Below are 22,020 nucleotides of genomic sequence, written 5' to 3' on the forward strand. Positions count from 1 at the left end.
CTGGCACCTGCAGATTTTCTTGTTTGGCTTGCTTCATAAGTGACTGTCAGCATAGATTTGTTGAGGTCAAGAGCAATTCTGTTCTTGGACGAGAGAAATGTGGATGATTAAGTTGATCAGAAGGTTTTACAGAAAGAGCTTTTTGAAGCAGCTCATATTAGACATGTACCCAAAATGAAATTGACAAGGAGTGATCTCAGATGGTATTGGCTGTCGGACAGAAAGCAGTGGTTAGTGTTTGTTTAGGTTTTGACATCTATTCAGTGGCATTCCCAGGGATCAGTACTATTACTGATCCTCTCACGCCTTCTCCTCTTTACCCAATAGATCTCCCAAAATAAACAAATATATTGAGTCACAGAGACAGAAACAGGCCTTTCGGCCAAACCTGACAACGACAACCAATTTACCTATCCAAGCTAGTCACTTTTGTTTCCATTTAGCAAATAACATGTTAAACCTTTCATACCCAGTTACCTGTCTGAATGGTTTAAATGTTACAACTGTACCCATCACTATAGATGTGTGGCAGCTTGTTCCACATATCTATCACCCTCTCTCTGGAGGAAAAAAGTCCCCCTCCCCCCCCACCTTGGGTCTCTTTTAAAATTTTCCCCCTCTCTTCTTAAATTTATGACCTCTAGTTTTCAACTTCCCCACCCTGGAAAAGGACTGTGACTGTTTACCTTACCTATGCCCTTCCAGATTATGTGTACATAACATCACTCCTAGTCACCTACACACCCGGAAGAAAATTTCCAGCCTATCAGCCTCTCCGGGTATCTTAAGCCTGGCAGTCCCAGTAATATTCTTGTGAATCTTCTCTACACCTTTTCCAGCTTAATAACACCTTTCCTGCTGCTGGGCGATCTAAACTCTACACCAAACGCCACCTTCATCCACTCTGCAACCCTCCCCACTGTGTCTATATGTGATCCGACCCTTCAGTTTCTCTGTTTAACCACGTTCTCTAGGACCGTACCATTAACTGTGTAATTTCTGCTCAGGTTTAACCTACTAAATTTAACACCTCGTATTTATGTGAGTTAAATTCCACCTGCCATTTCTTGGTCCACTTTTCAAGTTCTTTTAGCTCCTGTGATCATTTTGGATGGCCTCCTTAACTGTTCATTATCCTATGAATGTTGGTGTAATCTGAAAATGTGCAACTGTAGTACAAGTTGCCAGTATAGATGACAAGCAACAGTGGACCCAGAACCGATCCCTCCGGCCCAGCACCGATCCCTCCGGCCCAGCACCGATCCCTCCGGCCCAGCACCGATCCCTCCGGCCCAGCACCGATCCCTCCGACCCAGCACCGATCCCTCCGGCCCAGCACCGATCCCTCCGGCCCAGCACCGATCCCTCCGGCCCAGCACCGATCCCTCCGGCCCAGCACCGATCCCTCCGGCCCAGCACCGATCCCTCCGGCCCAGCACCGATCCCTCCGGCCCAGCACCGATCCCTCCGGCCCAGCACCGATCCCTCCGGCCCAGCACCGATCCCTCCCTCCACCATTGATCACAGTTTTCCAAAGTGAATAATAACCTTCCATTCCCACCATCTTACTCCTACCATCAATTCAATTCTCTATCAACTGACCATAGATTCCATGCGATCTGACCTTCCAAACAAGCTTACCACGAGGAACTTTGTTGAAGTCCTGTTACATCCACCGCATTGTCCTAATTAATCTTCTTTGTTACTTCTTAAAAAAAAACTCAATTAAAATTGTGAAACTTGATTTACACACTGACTGCCCCTAATCAGACCTTATCTTTCCAATTGCTTATCGATCTTGGCCTTCAGAATCCCCTCCAATAACTTTCCCACCACGAATGTGTGGCTCCCTGGCTTGTCCTTGCAGCCCTTCTTAAACAAGAGCCCCCACCCTCATCTCTGCAGTTTTCACTATCAAGTATCTCACTCATTGCTAACAATGGTGCTAACTAACGTCATCTGCAGTTTCTTCCCTCGCTTCCCAAAATATAAATATCCAAAAAAGGATACACTTGGTCAGGCCCTGGGAATTTATGCACATCCCTGGGATATCCTGCCAAATAAATGTTGTTAAAGCATTAGCAGATATTATAAATACATAAGATATTTAACTGTGGTAAACCACTGTGTTAATGTTTGGATGGGCTAGGACACACCCCTTGCTGATGGTGCCTGAGACTCCTCCCACTGACCCCTGAATAAAGGCCATTGTGCCACAGCCCCCTCCTCAGTCCAGGACAATCGACCAGAATGGACATGCCTCTATTCTGTTGTGAATAAAAGCCTGTTAGTTTCTCTACAACTTCTAGTCTTTGAAGTCATTGATGGTTCATCATTAACTACTGAAGACAAAATAATATTAACTGACAGCTACTGCCATTGAATTGTGTTTATATTTCAAACAATGGTCAGTTTTGGAATCATAAGCTGGAGGTTCCTGCTATCTAAAAAATGTTGCTCCCCACTGGAAGATGTATAGCAAGGCGCCACTTGACATGAGAGGTGTGCAAGCTGAGCATCGTATTTTTACAGATGGTAGTTCCTCGATGTGTACATGTATCTAAACTGATTGAGTCAGGGTCAGGGGTTCACTGTTACAGTTATGCAGATTTATGGATAGCCAATCAGTGAATGGAAGGGCTGAGAGGGTCAGTAGGCCGTGTGCCATTTCAAATTTGCATAAGATGAGAAGCTTTAAAATGTAGCAAGTTGTGTGAAAGACTGAACAGTGTGGCCCAATGATATTTAATATGATCTACATGTCTTGTACCTCAGTTTCGTTAACCCCATAATTCCTCGATTGACTAAAATATCAATACAATATAGATATTGTCGGGAATGTATTCAATGACTGTTCCTCTGTAGCCCTCTTGCATGGAGAATTGCGAAACATTCACTGCCTTATAGGTAAAGAAATTTGTTCTCATCACAACCTGGATGGTTAATCCTCTGAAGATGCTCCCCTGGTTGTAGACACTCCAGTGAAGGGAAATGTCATCCCAGCAGCTACGCTGTCCAACCCTGTGAGAATTTTGTATGGTTTAGTAAGTTAACCAACTATTTTTCTAAAATCTGAAGAAATTATGCCTGATCAATTTGGTGTTTCCCCAAAAGACAATCCACTCGCACCTCCTCAAATCCAACAGGGAGAACAGTCCTCTGCACAATGTTTGAGATTTGGGCTTGCCTGTGTCCTGAAAAATTGAAGTATGATGGCTTTCTCTTGGACTCCAAACATGTTACAATAAAGGCTAGCCTACAGTTAGACTTCATAGTTGGTGAATTCATGCAAAGGGGAAACAGGAGAAAGTTCCTTTTACAGCAAATTCGGAATGGTTCAAACAGACTCTCTGGACTTCTCAGTCAAAGGCCGGAAGATGCAAGACCAAAGAGTAAAAGCAGATGCAATGAGACTAAATTGAAAGTTCCAAAGAAGTAGAAGACTAGAAGTGGAATGATCATCCAAACCAGTGGGCCAGAATTTGGGGTGGAATTTGAGACCCATGAGTTTATATTAGTGCCATTTCAGTTGGGATGTGATTTTGGGCACATCTTCCGTTCTCCGCTTCTTTGTGTGAAAATAACCACCTTGTGACATGCATGATCCAATCTATTTTTTTTCACTGTGATCTGTTACTTATTTGATTTACTTTACTTTTGAGCTTTAAGGAGAGAATTGGCTTCCTTTTGTGGGTTATGACACTCATGCAGCAATGGGGTATGAAAACAATACCTTTAACTTCTAGACACATGTTCAAATACAAAATAAGCACATGAAAACCCAAAGCCAACTAGGGTCCATATTTTAACACAAGATACTCAATAAATGTATCTCTGTAGACACCAAATGAAGTTATCTCAAGAAACCATGGTGGCAAATAGCTTTTAATTATATTTTAATAATTTGGGAATCAGTGAATACCTGTCAACTACTTCAGAACTTAATTTCCATCTATAAATAAAACCCTCAGTATCAGCATCTGTGGGGTTTGGTAGGTGCCGGATAAGTGAATTTTCCAATGGCTTGAGGTTGCCCTTTGCTTGAATTCTAGGTAACAGGGATTTTACAGTATTTTCATTTTTTTTCCCACTTCAGTTTGCATTGTGTTAATGGTGATTTACATATATTTATCCACAAAAATTTAAGGTTGCCCAAGATACTGCGAAGAGCACACAAAAATTGGAGTTTGCAATGGAAATTTCAGAAGCTGCAGGAGATATATTTTTTAATGGGTCACAGGAGAGAGAGAAGGCCATATCATTCTACAGGGTAAGTACTTTCTACGGCACTCCCAAGCTTTCACTTGGCATATTATTTCCTCAAGATATGAAGTCTGACATTCCAGTGGAGTGTGATGCTGGAAGTGGATTTGGCTGGGAAATTGAATCCATTGAGTTTCTACTTGCACAAGATCCGTTGGAAAGGTGTTGGGGGCAACTCTTCCAATCTGCATTTTTCAACCTGAAAATATAATTTATTACCCTCTTGCCTGGAAGTTTATTGACCCTTTATTAAGAATTTGATTTAACAGAGCTATTAACTAAGCCTGTGGGTGGACGATCGCCATTTCTTTCAGCTGTTCTGTGGCAGGGAATTTTCTTGCTCTCGTCCAATGATGGCATTTACCCGAGAACTTGTTGCTGCGCAAAGCTTCACTCTTTAGGCTTGTGGTGGTGCTCAAGTCAACACTGACAGATCATCCGTATTTTCCGCAGAGGTCTGCTTGTTACAAGTAGCAAGTGTTTTCTCTCGAGTTTTATTTAGAGCTGTGATTGCCATCCTTAATGTTGCCACAAGACCCTTATTTTAAAAAAATCTACCCATTTGCTCTTAATTTGGTAAACACGAAGAGTGGGAATCCATTTTTGGTCCTTATTGGGAATGTGCGCCTCACGTACACCTTTCCAAATGATGAAAGGAAATATTATTAGTTTGTAAATCAAGATCTTCGTTTGCGGCTAATCCAGTTTGTTTTGGATCTTGGGGACCACTACTTTCCCTATATTTTTTGTTAAGCATGCTGACCTATTGCCTTGTTCTCAGTGCTGAATCGCGAATAAAAATACTTTCTCTCCCATGTAGCCCAAATAAGAGAACCTTTTTGAATTCAGTTTGTTTTTGCAGAATTACAAAAATAACAATTACTTAAGGTGAAAATTAAAATGAACCTGTGAACATCAAGTTTTCAGACTGTGTTGTGTGCGTTGACAGGATCACGCCCTTCCAATTGCGCTGAAGGTTGAAAATACCAAGGTGGAGCTCAGACTCTGTAACAAGCTGATTGAACTTCTGCTGAATGTGAACATCTTTTCAGAAGCCCTAAAATATGCTCAGATGGCTTTGACACTCAGTGTGGCCCTTGGTAAGCTACGGCATTGTTTCTGTTTTGGCCTGTAATTTTTCCATCAGTAAAATTAATAACCAGTCAAAATCTTTTTGATTAGCATTTCTTGTGTCTGGCATGAGAATGAAATATTTCTCGGTAATGGATTAAGTTGCTGGATTTCCACTTCTGGGTGTGTAATCAGTACAAAGTGGTTGGATTAAAAATTAGAGTTAACTTGCTGCGGACAGAGCAAAGGGGATGGGGCAAGTAAATGAAGTTAGGATTGGGGGAGTTTCCGTTCTCTGTCTTAAAGCAATCTGTATCTGCTTATTTAATGGCTGGGTAAGTCCATCTCTCTAGCTAAGAAGGTCACCCATGAAATACTTTGGTCATCTTAACATGATCTTTAGTAGGTGTACAAACGCAAAACACACTTTGTCACACATGTTAGCATTGCATTTGTGTGGGGGAAGATGAAACAAAAGTGTTTGGATAGAAAAGGAATTTTGCATTAGATCATTAACAAAAGGAAAAGCAAAGCTTGTGTTTAAACATTTTTCAGATATTCCATTGATTGTGTCTGACCTCTAGTCAGTGTTCTAATGCAACAGTGGATTTGGAGACCTTTTCAGAGACATCTACTGCATTTGGTGCTCCCATTGTGGCATTGTCTGTATTGGAGAGGCTTGACACAGACTGGGATATCGCTTCGTTGAGCACCTTCTCCCACGCACTGTCAAACCAAGACCACCCATAAACTGGAGGAGCAACATCTAATTTGCTGTTTTGGCACTCTCCAGCCGGATGGCCATTAACGTTGATTTCTCTGGTTTTTGCTGGCCTCCTCGCTGTTCTTCAGTCCCATCCCTCTGTTTTCTTCCTTTCAGCTCTCCACCCCTTCCCTCTCCATTCACAGATCCACCCCACCACCCCCCCCCCCACTATTTACCGGTGCACCATTCATTCCTTATCCACCGATCACCTCCTGCCTATGGGACTGTGCTCCTCCTCCTGCCCCTCTCCCCGCCATTTTGTTCAGATGCCTGCCCACATTTTGTCCATACCTTGTTGAAGAGGTCAAGCCTGAAACATTGGTTATGTATTTTCATCTTTGCTATATAAAATACATTGTTTGACCTGCTGAGTTTCTCCAGCGTTGTCTTCTTTTTTACAATGCCTTGAGTTTCCCACTGTAGATAGTCCAACTCAAATGGGAGCAGGAAACAATCTGCTGGGAGAACTCAGTGAGGCGGGCAGTATCAGTGGGAGAAAAACAATGGGTGAAGTTTCAGGCTGGAACCCCTCAACCAGAAGAATGTGGGAGAGCAGGGATCGCTGCTGGCCATTGATGAGCTCTGAGGTGGGTTTGATATTTTGACCTTCAAACATTTCCTTCAACTGCAAGAAACTCTGCTCACGACACAAATGTGCTGGAGAAACTCACCAGATCTTGCAGCATCCATGGAAAGCCCTAGGTAGTCAACGTCCCCCACATCTTGATGAAGGGCTCAAGCCCGAAACGTCAGTAATGTATTTTTACCTTTGCTACCTAAAGGACACTATTTCACCTGCTGAGTTTCTCCATCTTTGTGGTTTTAAGTCAATGTTTCTGACCCGAGCCCTTCTTCGGGTATGCCGAAAATCAGGCTGACGCCCATATTTGGAGGTTTGTTGGGGAAGGGGAGGAGCAAAGGCTGGCAGGTAATTGGTGGATGCAGGTGGGAGGGAGAAGAGGAGAAAGGAGTTGATAGGCTGAAGGGCAGAGAGCTGAGAAAGATGCTCTCTGATTGGAGAAGGAATGAAAGGGGCTGGAGAGCTGGAGGAAGGGAGTCAGAGGGATGATGGAGATAGGGAGAGGGAGTTACTGGTTATTGATGCTGTCTAATTGCATGCGGAATATAATGCCCCTTCCCCCTGTTGCCCCTTGGCTGCTTTCTTTTCTCCCCCTTCCATCTGCTAGCCTGTGCTCCTCACCCTTCCCCTCCCCCCACCTTATTTGAGTGCCAGCTTGATGTTCGGTTCATCTGAAGAAGGGTTCGGGCCCGAACCGTTCTGCTTCTTTCTTTCTGGGGATTTGCGTGACCTGGGTTTCTCCAGCACTTCTGTGCACTGCACTGGACCCCAGTGTCTGCAGATGTCTTGTTTATCTCAGAGACTCTGCTCGCATATTGAAGGTAATGGTGAGTTTATTTAACAAATGTCCACCGTCTCACACACAGGTTAGTCCCAGGATATCCCAAGGTAGTTCATTTTGACAATGTTATTTATTAGGACAGATTGGGAGAGGATCTTTCTCTTGCAGTTGGCTGACTGTTCCCCATCAATAATGTAAATGCTTCAGCGAACATGTGGACAATGATGCAGCGCTCTGAATGTGCACAAATATGCATATTATATATATATATATATATTTATATATATATTGCAGCTCAGCTACTGGCCTTGAGGTTGTTTGGTTCTGTTCTACAAATTGATGGTTGCCATTAATCCTGCAGGTCACCTCCACACCAGCAGGAAGCTTATTGGAGGTAAACTGCAGTGCTGCTGTGAGAATGACTGTAAATGTTGTCAGGGCAAGGACGCAGCCCTGCTTGATGCTGATTTGAATGGAGGTTGGACCTATCAAACTAGGGTCACTACTTTTAGTGAGCTATTGGCTTCACCCCAATGCACCCCCCGTGCACCTGCCCTCTGGAGGTTCCTGTGCAACCATGTTCGGGGGGGGGAGGGCCCTGTGCACCCACACTCTGGGGAGGGGGGGCCCTGTGCACACGTGCTCTGTTTGTATCTCACCTCTCCTCAGTGGAAAAAGCCTATCTACATTTACTCTGTCTATCCCCCTGATAATTTTGTAAACCTTTATCGAATGTCCCCTCGTTCTTCTACGATCCAGAAAATAAAGTCCTCACCTGTTTAACCTTCCCCTGTAACTCAGTTTCCGAAGTCTGGGCAACATCCTTTTAAATCTTCTCTGCACTCTTTCTATCTTATTGCTATCCTTCCTGTAGTTAGGTGCCCAAAACTGCACACAATGCTCCAAATTTGGCCTCACAAAACCCACTTTACAACCGACCCACAAAGGAAGTTAATGTGTGCACAAAAGGTTTGTTACCTCAAATAATGTAGCAATTAATAATTATGCTTATTGAAAATAGTCTCTTAGCTAGCTGCTTCTGTTAACGAATGGTGCTTTTGTGAAAATTTTCACATTAAGCATCTGGATAATTTGTCAATGAGCTTTGAAATTGATTTAATTTTGATTTAACAATTTCTTTTTTTTTTTTTTTAAAAATTTTTTATTTTTCACACCATAAATCACAATAGCCATGATATACACTTTTTCTTTTCCACACATTTACAGTGACTTTTTCTCCCTCCCCCCTCCCTCCTCCCAAGCCACCCCCCCATCCCTCCCCCCTCTCATCCATTTTAGTTATACAATCTAGGTTGCATTAATTCAGTTAGACAATGTTGTCATTCAACAAAAATACACCAGAAATTCTACTGAGTCCATTTTTTTCTTCTCTTCTCCTTCCATCAACTTAGGTAATGTTTGTTCCCGGTAGGTTTTCGCTATTGTATTTAATGTAAGGCTCCCATACTTGTTCGAATATTTCAATATTATTTCTTAAACTATATGTTATTTTTTCTAATGGAATACATTTATTCATTTCTATATACCATTGTTGTATTTTCAAATTATCTTCCAATTTCCAGGTTGACATAATACATTTTTTTGCTACAGCTAGGGCTATCTTAACAAATCTTTTTTGTGCATCCTCCAAGTCAATTCCAAATTCTTTATTTTTTATGTTACTTAGGAGAAAGATCTCTGGATTCTTTGGTATATTGTTTTCTGTTATTTTATTTAATATCTGATTGAGATCATCCCAAAATTTTTCTACTCTCTCACATGTCCAGATTGCATGAATTGTTGTTCCCCTTTCTTTTTTACATCGAAAACATCTATCAGATACTGTTGGGTCCCATTTATTTAACTTTTGCGGTGTAATGTATAGTCTGTGTAACCAATTATATTGTATCATACGCAGCCTCGTATTTATTGTATTTCTCATCGTTCCAGAGCATAACTTCTCCCATGTTTCCTTTTTTATCTTTATATTTAAATCTTGTTCCCATTTTTGTTTAGTTTTACCATTTGTTTCCTCATTTTCCTTTTCTTGCAGTTTAATATACATATTTTTTATAAATCTTTTGATTAACATTGTATCTGTAATCACATATTCAAGGTTACTTCCCTCTGGTAAACTCACGTTGCTTCCTAATTTATCTTTCAAGTAGGATCTCAGTTGGTAATATGCCAGCGCTGTATCTCCCGTTATATTGTACTTATCTCTCATTTGTTCAAAGGATAAGAATCTACTTCCTGAAAAACAATTTTCTATTCTTTTAATCCCTTTTTTTTCCCATTTTCTAAAGGCAAGGTTGTCTATTGTAAAAGGGAGTAGCTTATTTTGCGTCAATATTAGTTTTGGTATTTGGTAATTTATTTTATTTCTTTCTACATGTATCTTCTTCCATATATTGAGGAGATGGTGTAATACTGGAGAAGTTCTATGTTGTACCAATTTTTCGTCCCATTTATATAATATGTGTTCAGGTATCTTTTCCCCTATTTTATCTAATTCTAGTCTCGTCCAGTCTGGTTTTTCCCTTGTTTGATAAAAATCTGATAGGTACCTTAATTGTGCGGCTCTATAATAATTTTTGAAGTTTGGCAATTGTAAGCCTCCTTGTTTATACCATTCTGTTAATTTGTCTAGTGCTATCCTCGGTTTCCCCCCTCTCCATAAAAATCTCCTTATTATTTTCTTTAACTCTTTGAAGAATTTTTCTGTCAGTTGTATTGGCAATGCCTGAAATAAGTATAGTATCCTTGGAAAAATGTTCATTTTAATACAGTTTATCCTTCCTATCAGTGTTAGTGGTAGCTCTTTCCAATGCTCTAAATCGTCCTGTAATTTTTTCATTAGTGGATTGTAATTGAGTTTATATAATTGGCCTAGATTTTTGTTTATTTGCACACCTAGGTATCTTATTGCCTGCGTTTGCCATCTGAATGGGGATTCCTCCTTAAATTTTGAGAAATCCGCGTTATTCATAGGCATTGCTTCACTTTTATTTACGTTTATCTTGTATCCCGACACTTCTCCATATTCCTTCAATTTCTTATATAGTTCTTTTATTGATAGTTCTGGTTCTGTTAAGTACACTATCACATCATCCGCAAACAGACTGATTTTATATTCCCTGTCTTTTATTTTTATTCCTTTTATATTATTATCTCTTCTTATCGATTCTGCTAGTGGTTCTATAGCTAGCGCAAACAATAATGGTGATAGTGGGCATCCCTGCCGCGTTGACCTGCTTAAGTTAAATTGCTTTGATACATGTCCATTTACTGTCACTTTCGCTAACGGTCCCTTATATAATGCTTTAATCCAATTAATATACTTCTCCGGTAAACTGAATTTTTGCAATACTTTGAACAAGTAATTCCATTCTACTCTGTCGAAGGCCTTCTCTGCGTCTAAAGCAACTGCTACTGCCGGTGCTTTATTTCCTTCTACTGCATGAATTAAGTTAATAAATTTACAAATATTGTCTGTTGTGCGTCTTTTTTTGATAAATCCAGTTTGGTCTAAATTTACCATTTTCGGTACCTGTTCTGCTAATCTGTTCGCTAATAGTTTAGCTATTATCTTATAATCTGTGTTTAGCAAAGATATTGGTCTATATGACGCTGGTGAGAGTGGATCTTTCCCTTGTTTTAGTATCACTGTAATTATTGCTGTTTTACATGAATCTGGTAAGTTTTGTGTCTCATCAATCTGGTTGATTACATCCAGGAGGGGCGGTATTATTAGGTCTTTAAATGTTTTGTAGAATTCTATTGGGAGTCCATCCTCTCCTGGTGTCTTATTATTTGGTAAATTTTTTATTATCTCTTGTATTTCTACTGTTCCAAATGGTTCTGTTAATTTATTTTGTTCCTCTATTTGTAGTTTTGGTAGTTCAATTTTAGTCAGAAATTCATCTATTTTCCCTTCTTTCCCTTCGTTTTCGGTTCGGTATAATTGTTCATAGAATTCTCTGAAGTTTTCCTTAATTTCTTTTGGATTATATGTAATTTGTTTGTCTTTTTTCCTTGTTGCCAATACCATTTTCTTAGTTTGCTCTGTCTTAAGCTGCCATGCTAGGATTTTGTGTGTTTTTTCCCCTAGTTCATAATATTTCTGTTTTGTCTTCATTATATTCTTCTCCACCTTATATGTTTGTAATGTTTCATATTTTATTTTTTTATCCGCCAATTCTCTTCTTTTGGTTGTATCTTCCTTTATTGCTAATTTTTTTTCTATGTTTATTATTTCCCTTTCCAACTGCTCTGTTTCCTGATTATAGTCCTTCTTCATCTTGGTTGCATAACTTATTATTTGCCCTCTAATGAATGCTTTCATTGCGTCCCATAGTATAAACTTATCTTCCACTGATTCCGTATTTACTTCAAAGTACATTTTTAATTGTTTTTCAATAAATTCTCTAAAATCCTGTCTTTTAAGTAGCATGGGGTTTAATCTCCATCTATACATTCTTGGAGGGATGTCTTCTAGCTCTATTGCCAATAACAGGGGTGAGTGGTCCGATAATAGTCTAGCTTTATATTCCGTTTTCCTAACTCTCCCTTGTATGTGGGCTGATAACAGGAATAGGTCTATCCTTGAGTATGTTTTATGTCTAGTCGAGTAGTATGAGTATTCCTTTTCTTTTGGGTTTTGTTTCCTCCATATGTCCACAAGTTTCATTTCTTGCATTGATTTAATTATAAATTTGGTTACTTTGCTCTTCCTGTTAATTTTTTTCCCCGTTTTATCCATATTTGGATCCAAATTCAGATTGAAATCCCCTCCTATTAGTATGTTCCCTTGCGTATTAGCTACCTTCAAAAAGATATCTTGCATAAACTTTTGATCTTCTTCGTTAGGTGAATATATATTAAGTAGATTCCAAAGCTCTGAATATATCTGACATTTTATCATAACATATCTCCCTGCTGGATCTATTATTTCCTCTTCTATTTTAAATGGCACATTTTTGCTAATTAATATAGCCACTCCTCTTGCTTTTGAATTATACGATGCTGCTGTTACATGTCCTACCCAATCTCTCTTTAATTTCTTGTGCTCCAATTCAGTTAAATGTGTTTCTTGGACAAATGCTATATCTATTTTTTCCTTTTTCAGTAAATTTAGTAGTTTCTTCCTTTTAATTTGGTTATGTATTCCATTAATATTTAGAGTCATATAGTTCAGCGTAGCCATTTTATATTTTGTTTATCTTCTCTTTCCGTTTTTCCATCATTACCTTTCCTCCTTTTCCATTTCTGTTTTCTTATTTTCAACTCTTTACCAGACAACATTCCTACAACATCCAACATTTTCCTTATTCTCCTATTTCTATCTTCTTTATCCCCAATCTCCCCTTCCCCTCCTGAGTTGCCCTTTATCCCTTGTCGGACAACCACATCTCCCCTCTCCATTTGGATTTGCGAATCCACTCGCAAGCGTCAACTGATTTTGCAGTGACCGCTCTTTTCCCCCAACCCAGCCCCCCCCAGAAAAGATTTCGTTTTTTATATGTCACAAAGGTCACTCTTTTAGTTCCCTCCTTATTCTCTCTATTCCATTACCTTCCCTTATTAATTCTTGTCTATACTTTCTATGTTTTCCTCTAATTACAGATACTTTCACATATGCCCGTTGTCTCTATTCACTCTTATACCTCTTTACCCGCATACATATCAATCGTGGTCATTTTTACCCTCCTTACCCGTCTTCATCCCTCAGTCTATTTTTGTCTTTACCCACATACATATCAATCGTGATAATTTTTGCTCTCATTACCCGTCTTCATCCCTCAGTCTATTTTTGTAATTGTTCTGCAAATTTTCGTGCTTCTTCTGGATCCGAGAATAGTCTGTTTTGTTGTCCTGGAATAAATATTTTCAATACCGCAGGATGCTTCAGTGTAAATTTATATCCTTTCTTCCATAAAATCGCTTTTGCTGCATTGAACTCTTTTCTCTTCTTTAGGAGTTCAAAGCTTATATCTGGATAAATGAAGATTTTTTGCCCTTTATACTCCAGTGGTTTGTTGCCCTCTCTTACTTTTTCCATTGTCTTCTCCAGCACCTTTTCTCTTGTAGTATATCTTAGGAATTTTACTACAATAGATCTTGGTTTTTGTTGTGGTTGTGGTTTAGGGGCCAATGCTCTATGTGCCCTTTCTATTTCCATTTCTTGCTGTAGTTCTGGACATCCTAGGGCCTTAGGGATCCATTCTTTTATAAACTCCCTCATATTCTTGCCTTCTACATCTTCCTTAAGGCCCACTATCTTTATGTTATTTCTTCTGTTATAATTTTCCATTATATCTATTTTTTGGGCTAGTAATTCTTGTGTCTCTTTAGTTTTTTTTATTAGATTCCTCCAATTTCTTTTTTAAGTCTTCTACCTCCATTTCTGCTGCTATTGCCCGTTCTTCCATCTTGTCCATTTTTTTCCCCATTTCTGTTAAGGTCATATCCATTTTATTTATTTTCTTTTCTGTGTTGTTTATTCTTCTTCTTAAATCATTGAATTCCTGTGTTTGCCATTCTTTAAATGACTCCATGTATCCTCTAACAAGAGCAAGTACCTCCTTTACCTTGCCTATCTTTTCTTCTTCTATTTCCCTGTACTCTTCCTCTTCCTCTTCTTCTTCCTCTAGGTTGACCATCTGTTGTTTCTTTGCTGCCCTTTCCTCCTCTTCTTTCTTGTTTCCATTGTCTTCTGTGGTGTCTTCTTGCTGCAGGTGTTCTGCAGCTGTCGTTGCCGGCTGTGGAGATCGACTCCCCAGCTGGTCCCCCCTCCCGTCGGTGTGTTTTTTTGTATGCGCATCGCGCATGCGCGAGGAGTCGCGCATGCGCGGTTGCGCACTTTTACTCGGCTCTGTGAGCCATTGTTGTAGTTCTCTTTCTACCGACCTGAGGTAGTGGGGTCTTCTCTCCACAGCGGGCCTCTTCGGACAGGTAAGGCCTTCACCTTTTTCCTCCGTTGTCTTCTCTTCTTCTCTTCTTTCCGTTGATTTTGATTTTTCTCCTTTTGTCTCCATCTTCTTTCCACCTTTATATTCACTTTTCTTTAACTTGTATTTCTGTGCCTTTGTGTTTTCTCTTGTTTTTCCCGACTTTTCTGGAGAGGGCTGGAGTTCACCGTCCGGCCACTACTCCATCACGTGACTCCCTCCTGATTTAACAATTTCCAGTAACTTTAATAATGATAATAATCTGTGAATTGATGGGTGTAATTGCTATGAATTTATTTAGACTTTGCATCACATAAAAATAAGAAATAGTTTTGTCACAGGAAAAAAAATTGCACCACATAAGATGTTTTTGTGCATACTGACGACTTAAAATTAGAGGGAATATTGCATCATTGACTTATATACTTTACTGCAACATACCATTCCTATACTCAGTACTTTGATTTGTGAAGGCCAGAACGCCAAAAGCTCTCTTTACAACCCTATCCACCTTTGACACCACTTTCAGGGAATTATGTATCTGTGTCCACAGATTCCTTTGTCCTCCTCAGTGCCCTGCCATTTACCGTGGATGTCCTTTCTGGGTTTGTCCTTCCAAAATGCAACACCTCACACTTGCCTGCATTAACTTCCATATGCCATTTTTCTGCTCATTTTTCCACTTGGTCCAGATCCCTCTGCAAACGATGAACATAGGAACATAGGAAGTAGGAACAGGAGTAGGCCAAAAATGGCCCATCGAGCCTGTCTGATCTAATTTATGACCTAACTCCACCTACCTGCCTTCTCCCCATATCCCCTAATTCTTCTATCATGTAAAAATTTATCTAACCAAATTTTAAATATGTTTAATGAGGCAGCCTCAACCACTTCCCTGGTTAGAGAATTCCAAACATTCACTACTCTCTGGGAAAAACTATTTTTCCTCATCTCTGTCCTAAATCTACTCCCCCGAATCTTGAGACTGTGTCCTCTCGTTTTAGTTTCCCCGGCCAGCTCAAAAAACCTTCCTACATCTATCCTATCCATACCCTTCATAATCTAATATGTTTCTATAAAACCTCTCATTCTTCTGAACTCGAGCGAATACAATCCTAGACAATTTAATCTTTCATCATAAGTCAACCCCTTCATCCCAGGGATTAACCTAGTAAACCTCCTCTGGACCGTCTCCAAAGCCAGTATATCCTTCCTCAAATATGGAGACCAGAACTGGACACAGTACTCCAGGTGCGGTCTCACCAGTACCTTATACAGTTGCAACATTACCTCCCTACTCCTGAATTCAATTCCTCTAGCAATGAAGGCCAACATTCCATTTGCCTTCTTAATAACCTGCTGCACCTGCAACCTAACTTTTTGTGATTCATGCACAAGCACTCCCAAGTCCCTCTGCACAACAGCATGCTGTAGTTTTTCACCCTTTAAATAATATTCAGCTCTTTTATTTTTCTTGCCAAAGTGGATAACCTCACACTTACTAACATTGTACTCCACCTGCCAGAACTTTGCCCACTCATCCAGCTTAACTATATCCCTCTGCAGACTCTCCACATCCTCATTACAATTTGCTCTTCCACTCAGTTTGGTGTCATCCGCAAACTTGGCTACACCACATTTTGTCTCCTCCTCCAAGTCATCAATGTAAATGATGAACAGTTGTGGGCCTAACACCGACCCCTGCGGCACCCCACTTACCACTCTCTGCCAACCTGAAAAACTCCCACTTATCCCGACTATGCCTCCGTCAGACAACCAATTTTCAGTCCAGGCCAATATACTTCCCCAGACTCCACTTTCCTGTAACTTACTGTCTCTTGTGCGGCACTTTATCAAACGCTTTATGGAAATCCAAATATACAACAACAACCTGTTCCCCTCTATCCACCGCACCCATTATATCCTCAAAGAATCCTAACAAGTTTGTCAAACAAGATCTTTCCTTTCTAAAACCATACTGCGTCTGCCTGATTGAACCCTTACGTTCCAAAAGTTTCACTATTTCATCTTTAATGACGGCTTCAAGCATTTTTCCAACCACAGATGTCAAGCTAATTGGCCGATAATTTCCAGTCTTCTGCCTACATCCCTTCTTAAAAAGTGGCATGACATTTGCTGTCTTCCAGTCTGCTGGGACCTGCCCAGAATGCAAGGAATTTTGGTATATAACCACCAATGCATCAACTATAACTTCTGCCATTTCCTTCAGAACCCTTGGATGCTTATCATCAGGACCAGGTGATTTGTCTGGCTTTAGTCCCATTAGTTTCTCCATCACTACTTCCTTTGTAACAACTATTTTATCAAGGCCCTCCCCAACATTCGCATCCTTAACTCTGCACTTGGGCATGCTGGACGTGTCTTCCACCATGAAGACTGACACAAAATATTTATTTAATGCCTCGGCCATTTCCTCATTTTTTGCTACCAGTTTTCCTTTCTCATCCTCCAAGGGTCCTATGTTAACTCTGGCCACCCTCTTCCGTTTTATATATTTATAAAATTTTTTGCTTTCTGTTTTTATATTTTGTGCCAATTTACTTTCATAATTCTTTTTCCCATTTCTTATTACCCACTTTGTAGCCCCTTGTTGTCTCTTAAAGTTTTCCCAATCTTCCAGTTCCCCACTGCTCTTTGCAGCTTTGTACACCTGCGCCTTCAATTTTGTGCACACTGACGACTTAAAATTAGAGGGAATATTGCATCAATGACTTAATATGCTTTACTGCAACATACCATTCCTATACTCAGTACTTTGATTTGTGAAGGCCAGAATGCCAAAAGCTCTCTTTACAACCCTATCCACCTTCGCTGTCCGCAACACCTTCAATCATAATGTCATCTGAAAATTTGCTGATCCAATTTATCACATTATCATTAGGAAGATGCAGAAGTCTCTGGCAGAACCCAACAATCTGCTCCCTTGCTTCCCTGTGCATATTTCCTCCATTGACCCGCCTGTCCTCTCCTTATTACCCCTCTCTGCTCTCTGTGCCCAGCTCTGGCCTCTGGCTGCAGCTCCCTTCTTCCCGTGGTTCAATCACATTCACACTACGACCAAGAAAGCCCACCAATGACTTCTTTTTCAGAAGGCTGAGGAAACGTGGTATGCCTCCAAGGTCTCAACGTTTGTATTTTAATGGATGCACTGCAGGAAATAGCCTGTTTGGATGCTTCACATCTGGGCATGAGAACTGCCCTGCCCTAGACCACATGAAATTGCCGGGAGTTGTTAACAGCTCAGAGTATCCTGCAAACTCCACACTCCTCCAGAAAGCTTTCGGAAAACTGCCAACACATTAAAAGGCCCATCCCACCTGCTCCCCTTCTGTCAAACATAAGAAATAGGATCCTCCAGATTCAAAAACATTTTATTTTCCGCTGTGATCAGACTCTTAAATGGACCTCGCATTGGTACAAAGTGATGTCCTTGCACAATTTAACTGTACTTTCCTTGATACACTGCATTTTGTCTTTGTAACATTATGCCTTACTGTCCAGTTTAATTCTTCCCTCTTTTTCTTATTCCTTATTTCCTAATAAAGGAACATCAAAATTAGCAGCAGATTGAAAGGCATAGATTAGCTCTGGCTCCCTGGAATGAGCATAAGTCCAGGAAGAATGCATCTGAGGATGACGATGACCTCAGTAGAGAAATAATTTTGCATATTTTGTCTGACAGGTGATGTACTCAATGAGCGTGTTGCTTATCATCGATTGGCAACAATTCATCAATCCCTTGGTCAATGTGAGATGGCTGAGCATTTTTATCTTAAGACTCTTTCCCTTTGCTCTCACCCAATAGAGTTTGATGAGGAAACTATTTACTATGTCAGAGTTTATGTCCAGCTCGGAGACATGATGTTCTTTGCTCTGAAGGTAAGAAATGCATCTTATTCTGTGGAGTGCAAGCTGCACTGATAATCTAACCATAATATGGGGCGACATGCATATACTGATGCTGTGCCATAACACTGCTCAAAGTTATGCAGCTCATTGGGGTTGGGGACAAAGACGCATGATTCCTATTTATAAACTGACTGTAATTTGCCCTGCTGGAGAATGAGAGGGCCTGACTTCGATCGGGACTGGGGTTTAAATCCTATGCTGTCTGTAAGGTGTTTGTATGTTCTCCCTATGTCGGAGTAGGTTTTCCCTGGGGACTCCGGTTTCCTCCCACCATTCAAAATGTACTGGGGTTGTAGGTCAATTGGGTGTAATTGAGCAGCACAGGTTTATGGGCTGAAAGGACCTGTTACCATGCTATATGTCTACATTTAAATATGGTAGTGTTATGAGCCCAAAGGACCCCAAAATCCAGCAGCAATAGATATTCACCAAGACAAGTAGTTACTTAAACAAAAATTATTTTAAATTATCTTTAACCATGAAAACAGAATCAAACTTTAACTTATCTCTATTAACTTAACTACCCAACTTAACCCCCTTCTAATTCTAAGCGCACGTGTATGTAATGTGTGTGTAAATTTAAGAAATGTTCTTTGGTTCACAGATCAATCTCACTTCTCATTCTTCCAAGTTCTCTGGTTGCAGGCAATTCTTAAACTGTGCACAGAATTTAACATGTATAAAGTTCACCAGGGTTTGGTGCTCGAAAGATAAATGTTTACTGCTCAGGAAGGTTCTTTGCAGGTTTGCAGAGAGAGATTTGTTGTTCCAGGATTTCCACAACTGAAGTACCACCATTAGTCACCTCAATGTCTTGCTGATGAAACTTGCCCCATCATGGTTCTCCAGATGATAACCTCTTTCTTTCAGGCTAGCACAGAGTTTCTTTCAGGCTAGCACAGAGTTCATTTCTGTTCCACTTATTCCCAAGAGAAACATCAAATAGATAGCACTTCCAGCCATCCGCCACTCTGGAGTTTTCTGTTTCAGTTCTAACCAGCTTCTCCTGCTTGTTTCAGCTGTCTGTCTGTCTGTCCGTCTCTCCAACTGCCAGAAAGCCTATGTGACTCTCTCACTTGCAGAACCCCTGACCTTCTCCAGCAAACAATAGGAGTTGGTCTTCTTGGTCAAGCTGTTGTCTTTGGGTAAACAAAAACCCAGGAGTGACATTTCTGTGCACTCTGTCAAAACCCTTGCAAAGGGCTTTTAACAGCCAGAGCGTCTCCTGCTTTTTGCATTAATGATGTCATTTCAATTAGCACCTACTTGTTAAATGTGCATAGCATTTTCCATAGTTTCTGTAAAGTTACTGGATATGAATTCTTTAATATTTCAAATAAGATCTGTTTTTAAAGTGTGTATATGTATGTAACCTACTCTAATTTTACCAATTTATCTCCCAAATATTCCATTACATATTCTATCACAGTAGTATATCCAGTACAAAGAATATATGTTAACTTGCACTTGAAATGGTCTTTGATAATTTTGTTATCAATCAAATTAATAGTTGTATAAGCAAGAAAAGAACATTTATTTTTTTCACTTCCTTCCACAATATTCCTGATAATTACTGGAATCTTTATCGAAGTTTAGCACAGAACCATAAAAATATGGCAAAGCAGATGATGAAAAGGTGGTCAATGGACAAGGCAAGAGCTTCCTTGGCCTCTGCTTCCACCCCTTGAGAACCACATATACAGCCAAAAACTCGATGGCAATTTGGGATGGGCAATTAAATGCTGGCTCAGCTTGTGAAGTCCACACCCCTTGACTCAATTTTTAAAAAGTGAGCGTCTACCTAGGGGATGCTGTAAAGTGTCGTGATGCCATGGCCAGATGCATCTTTCCTCAACCCTCTACTTTTAGCATTCTGACAGGACTCCTTTCTCTGGATGCTCAGGTTCCGTCTCTCTCAACAGCCATCATGTAGTTTCTTCCTATGCAATTACAGGAGTTGCAATACCTCCTCTTTTGACTGCATCCCACCTCCCCTTCTCCACCCCACGCACTCCTTCCAAGAAGTAATACACTTTCCAGGTGAAGCATCATTCATTGTTACTTCCTCCTTATTGGTTTTAAAAAAAAGCAGACTCCAGTTGAGTCATCAGTTTGCAGAAAGTGATGTCAATTTTTAAAAATTAAAATGTAGACATACAGCACATTAACAGGCCATTTTGGCCCAAGAGTCCATGCTGCCCAATTTACACCCAATTAACCTACACCCCTGGTATATTTCGAACAGTGGGGAAAAGCCACACAGACACGGGGAGAATGCACAAACTCCTTACAGGCAGCATGGGATTCAAACCCCCGTCCCGATCGCAGGCGCTGTAACAGCGTTGCGCTAACCGCTATGTCAACCGTGCCGCCCCAAATTAGACAACTCATTTTGTTAGTTTTAATACTGTCACTTTTTTTTTAAAAAAAAGTGAAATCCTGTTACAGTTAGAAGTGATCTACAGATGATAATTGTGTGGACCTGCTCTTCAAGATCAAGTTCATTTATCATCTGATTGTACAAAAGAGCATGTTTCATTTATTATTTACCATTCAGATTGACTTGAAAATGTACAGATGTTCCTTTTACACCTGGGTCTAAATCCTTGAGCTCATTGTAGGGAAGCTTTAAATCGTCGGATTAGAATAGTTTGAGAAGGTGGGCCACCAACTGCTGCTCAAGGGTGACATGTTGGAGCAGCAGTTAGTGCTGCTGGCTTTTCGATTCATAACCATATGGATTGAAATGTTCCTCTGTACCATGATAAATAATTTAAGAAAAATGTAAACAAGGGAAATACAGAATTACTAGTCAAGTCATGTCACCTTTATTTATCGTTCATACCATTCACGTACGGTTAAGACGAGATAGCGTTTCCTCAGGACCACGTAGCAGATTTACATAAATACAAGTTAGAATAGAAGTTAAAATATTAAGATGTACACAGTAAACGTCCAAGTATGTTCTGAGAATTCACGAGTCTTGTAGGTTGGGGGAAAACACTTGCCCAATCTGGACGTAAGGGCCCGAGTGCTACGGTACCTCCTACCAGAGGGCAGAAGGGATAACAGTTTACGTGAGGGGTGTGTGGAGTCCTTCACAATGTTTATTGTCTTTCGCCTGCCTTGAGTGTTGCAGATGACCTTTGTGGTAGGAAGAGAATCCCTAGTGCTCTTTTCCGCTGACTTAACTATCTTCTGCAGGGTCTTGCAGTCTGAGGAGGTACAGCTTCCAAATCAGGCGGTGATGCAATTGCATAGGATGGTCTCAATACATCCCCTGTAGAATGTGGTGAGGATGGAGGGTAGGAGATGAACTCCCAGGGAAGCTCATACTTCTGAGCTTCACTGCTGCCCTGTCAAAATGTAGGCTTGTGAAAATTGCTTCTTCTTCAGGACTGTTGCATTGTAAGTTTTCAGTTCTCCATCCCTTATTTTATGCTATAGATAAAGGTTGCAATGCAGCAGGAAATGTTGCAGAATTCAAACATTCACGCAGTGACAATTTTCACGACCCTGTGTTTTCCCGCAGCTAAATTATGCGGACATGCATTCAGTATGGTAGAGTTCACAGTGCAGAGATCCGGGCTCATTCTGTCCCTGTGGACTTCGGACTTCCTCCTGTGCCCTCCTGGGTTATCTCCATGCACTCCCAATTTCTGCCACATCTAATAGATGC

The 22,020-nt window shown here is 40.5% G+C and overlaps 1 protein-coding gene across 2 annotated transcripts in view; it reads left to right on the top strand.

Annotated features, from left to right (window-relative positions):
• LOC138758123 (SH3 domain and tetratricopeptide repeat-containing protein 1) overlaps positions 1 to 22,020 on the top strand; it is an 83,500-nt gene that overhangs the window by 59,594 nt on the left and 1,886 nt on the right. Inside the window, exons 13-15 of one of the 2 annotated variants that reach the window (XM_069926615.1) lie at positions 4,148 to 4,270; positions 5,213 to 5,363; positions 18,115 to 18,311. In XM_069926615.1, the coding sequence (XP_069782716.1) occupies positions 4,148 to 4,270; positions 5,213 to 5,363; positions 18,115 to 18,311 (471 nt within the window). The remainder of the gene's footprint in view (positions 1 to 4,147; positions 4,271 to 5,212; positions 5,364 to 18,114; positions 18,312 to 22,020) is intronic. The other variant, XM_069926616.1, reaches the window with a different exon arrangement.

Source organism: Narcine bancroftii, chromosome 3, assembly GCF_036971445.1.
Source record: "Narcine bancroftii isolate sNarBan1 chromosome 3, sNarBan1.hap1, whole genome shotgun sequence".
Classification (NCBI taxonomy): domain Eukaryota; kingdom Metazoa; phylum Chordata; class Chondrichthyes; order Torpediniformes; family Narcinidae; genus Narcine; species Narcine bancroftii.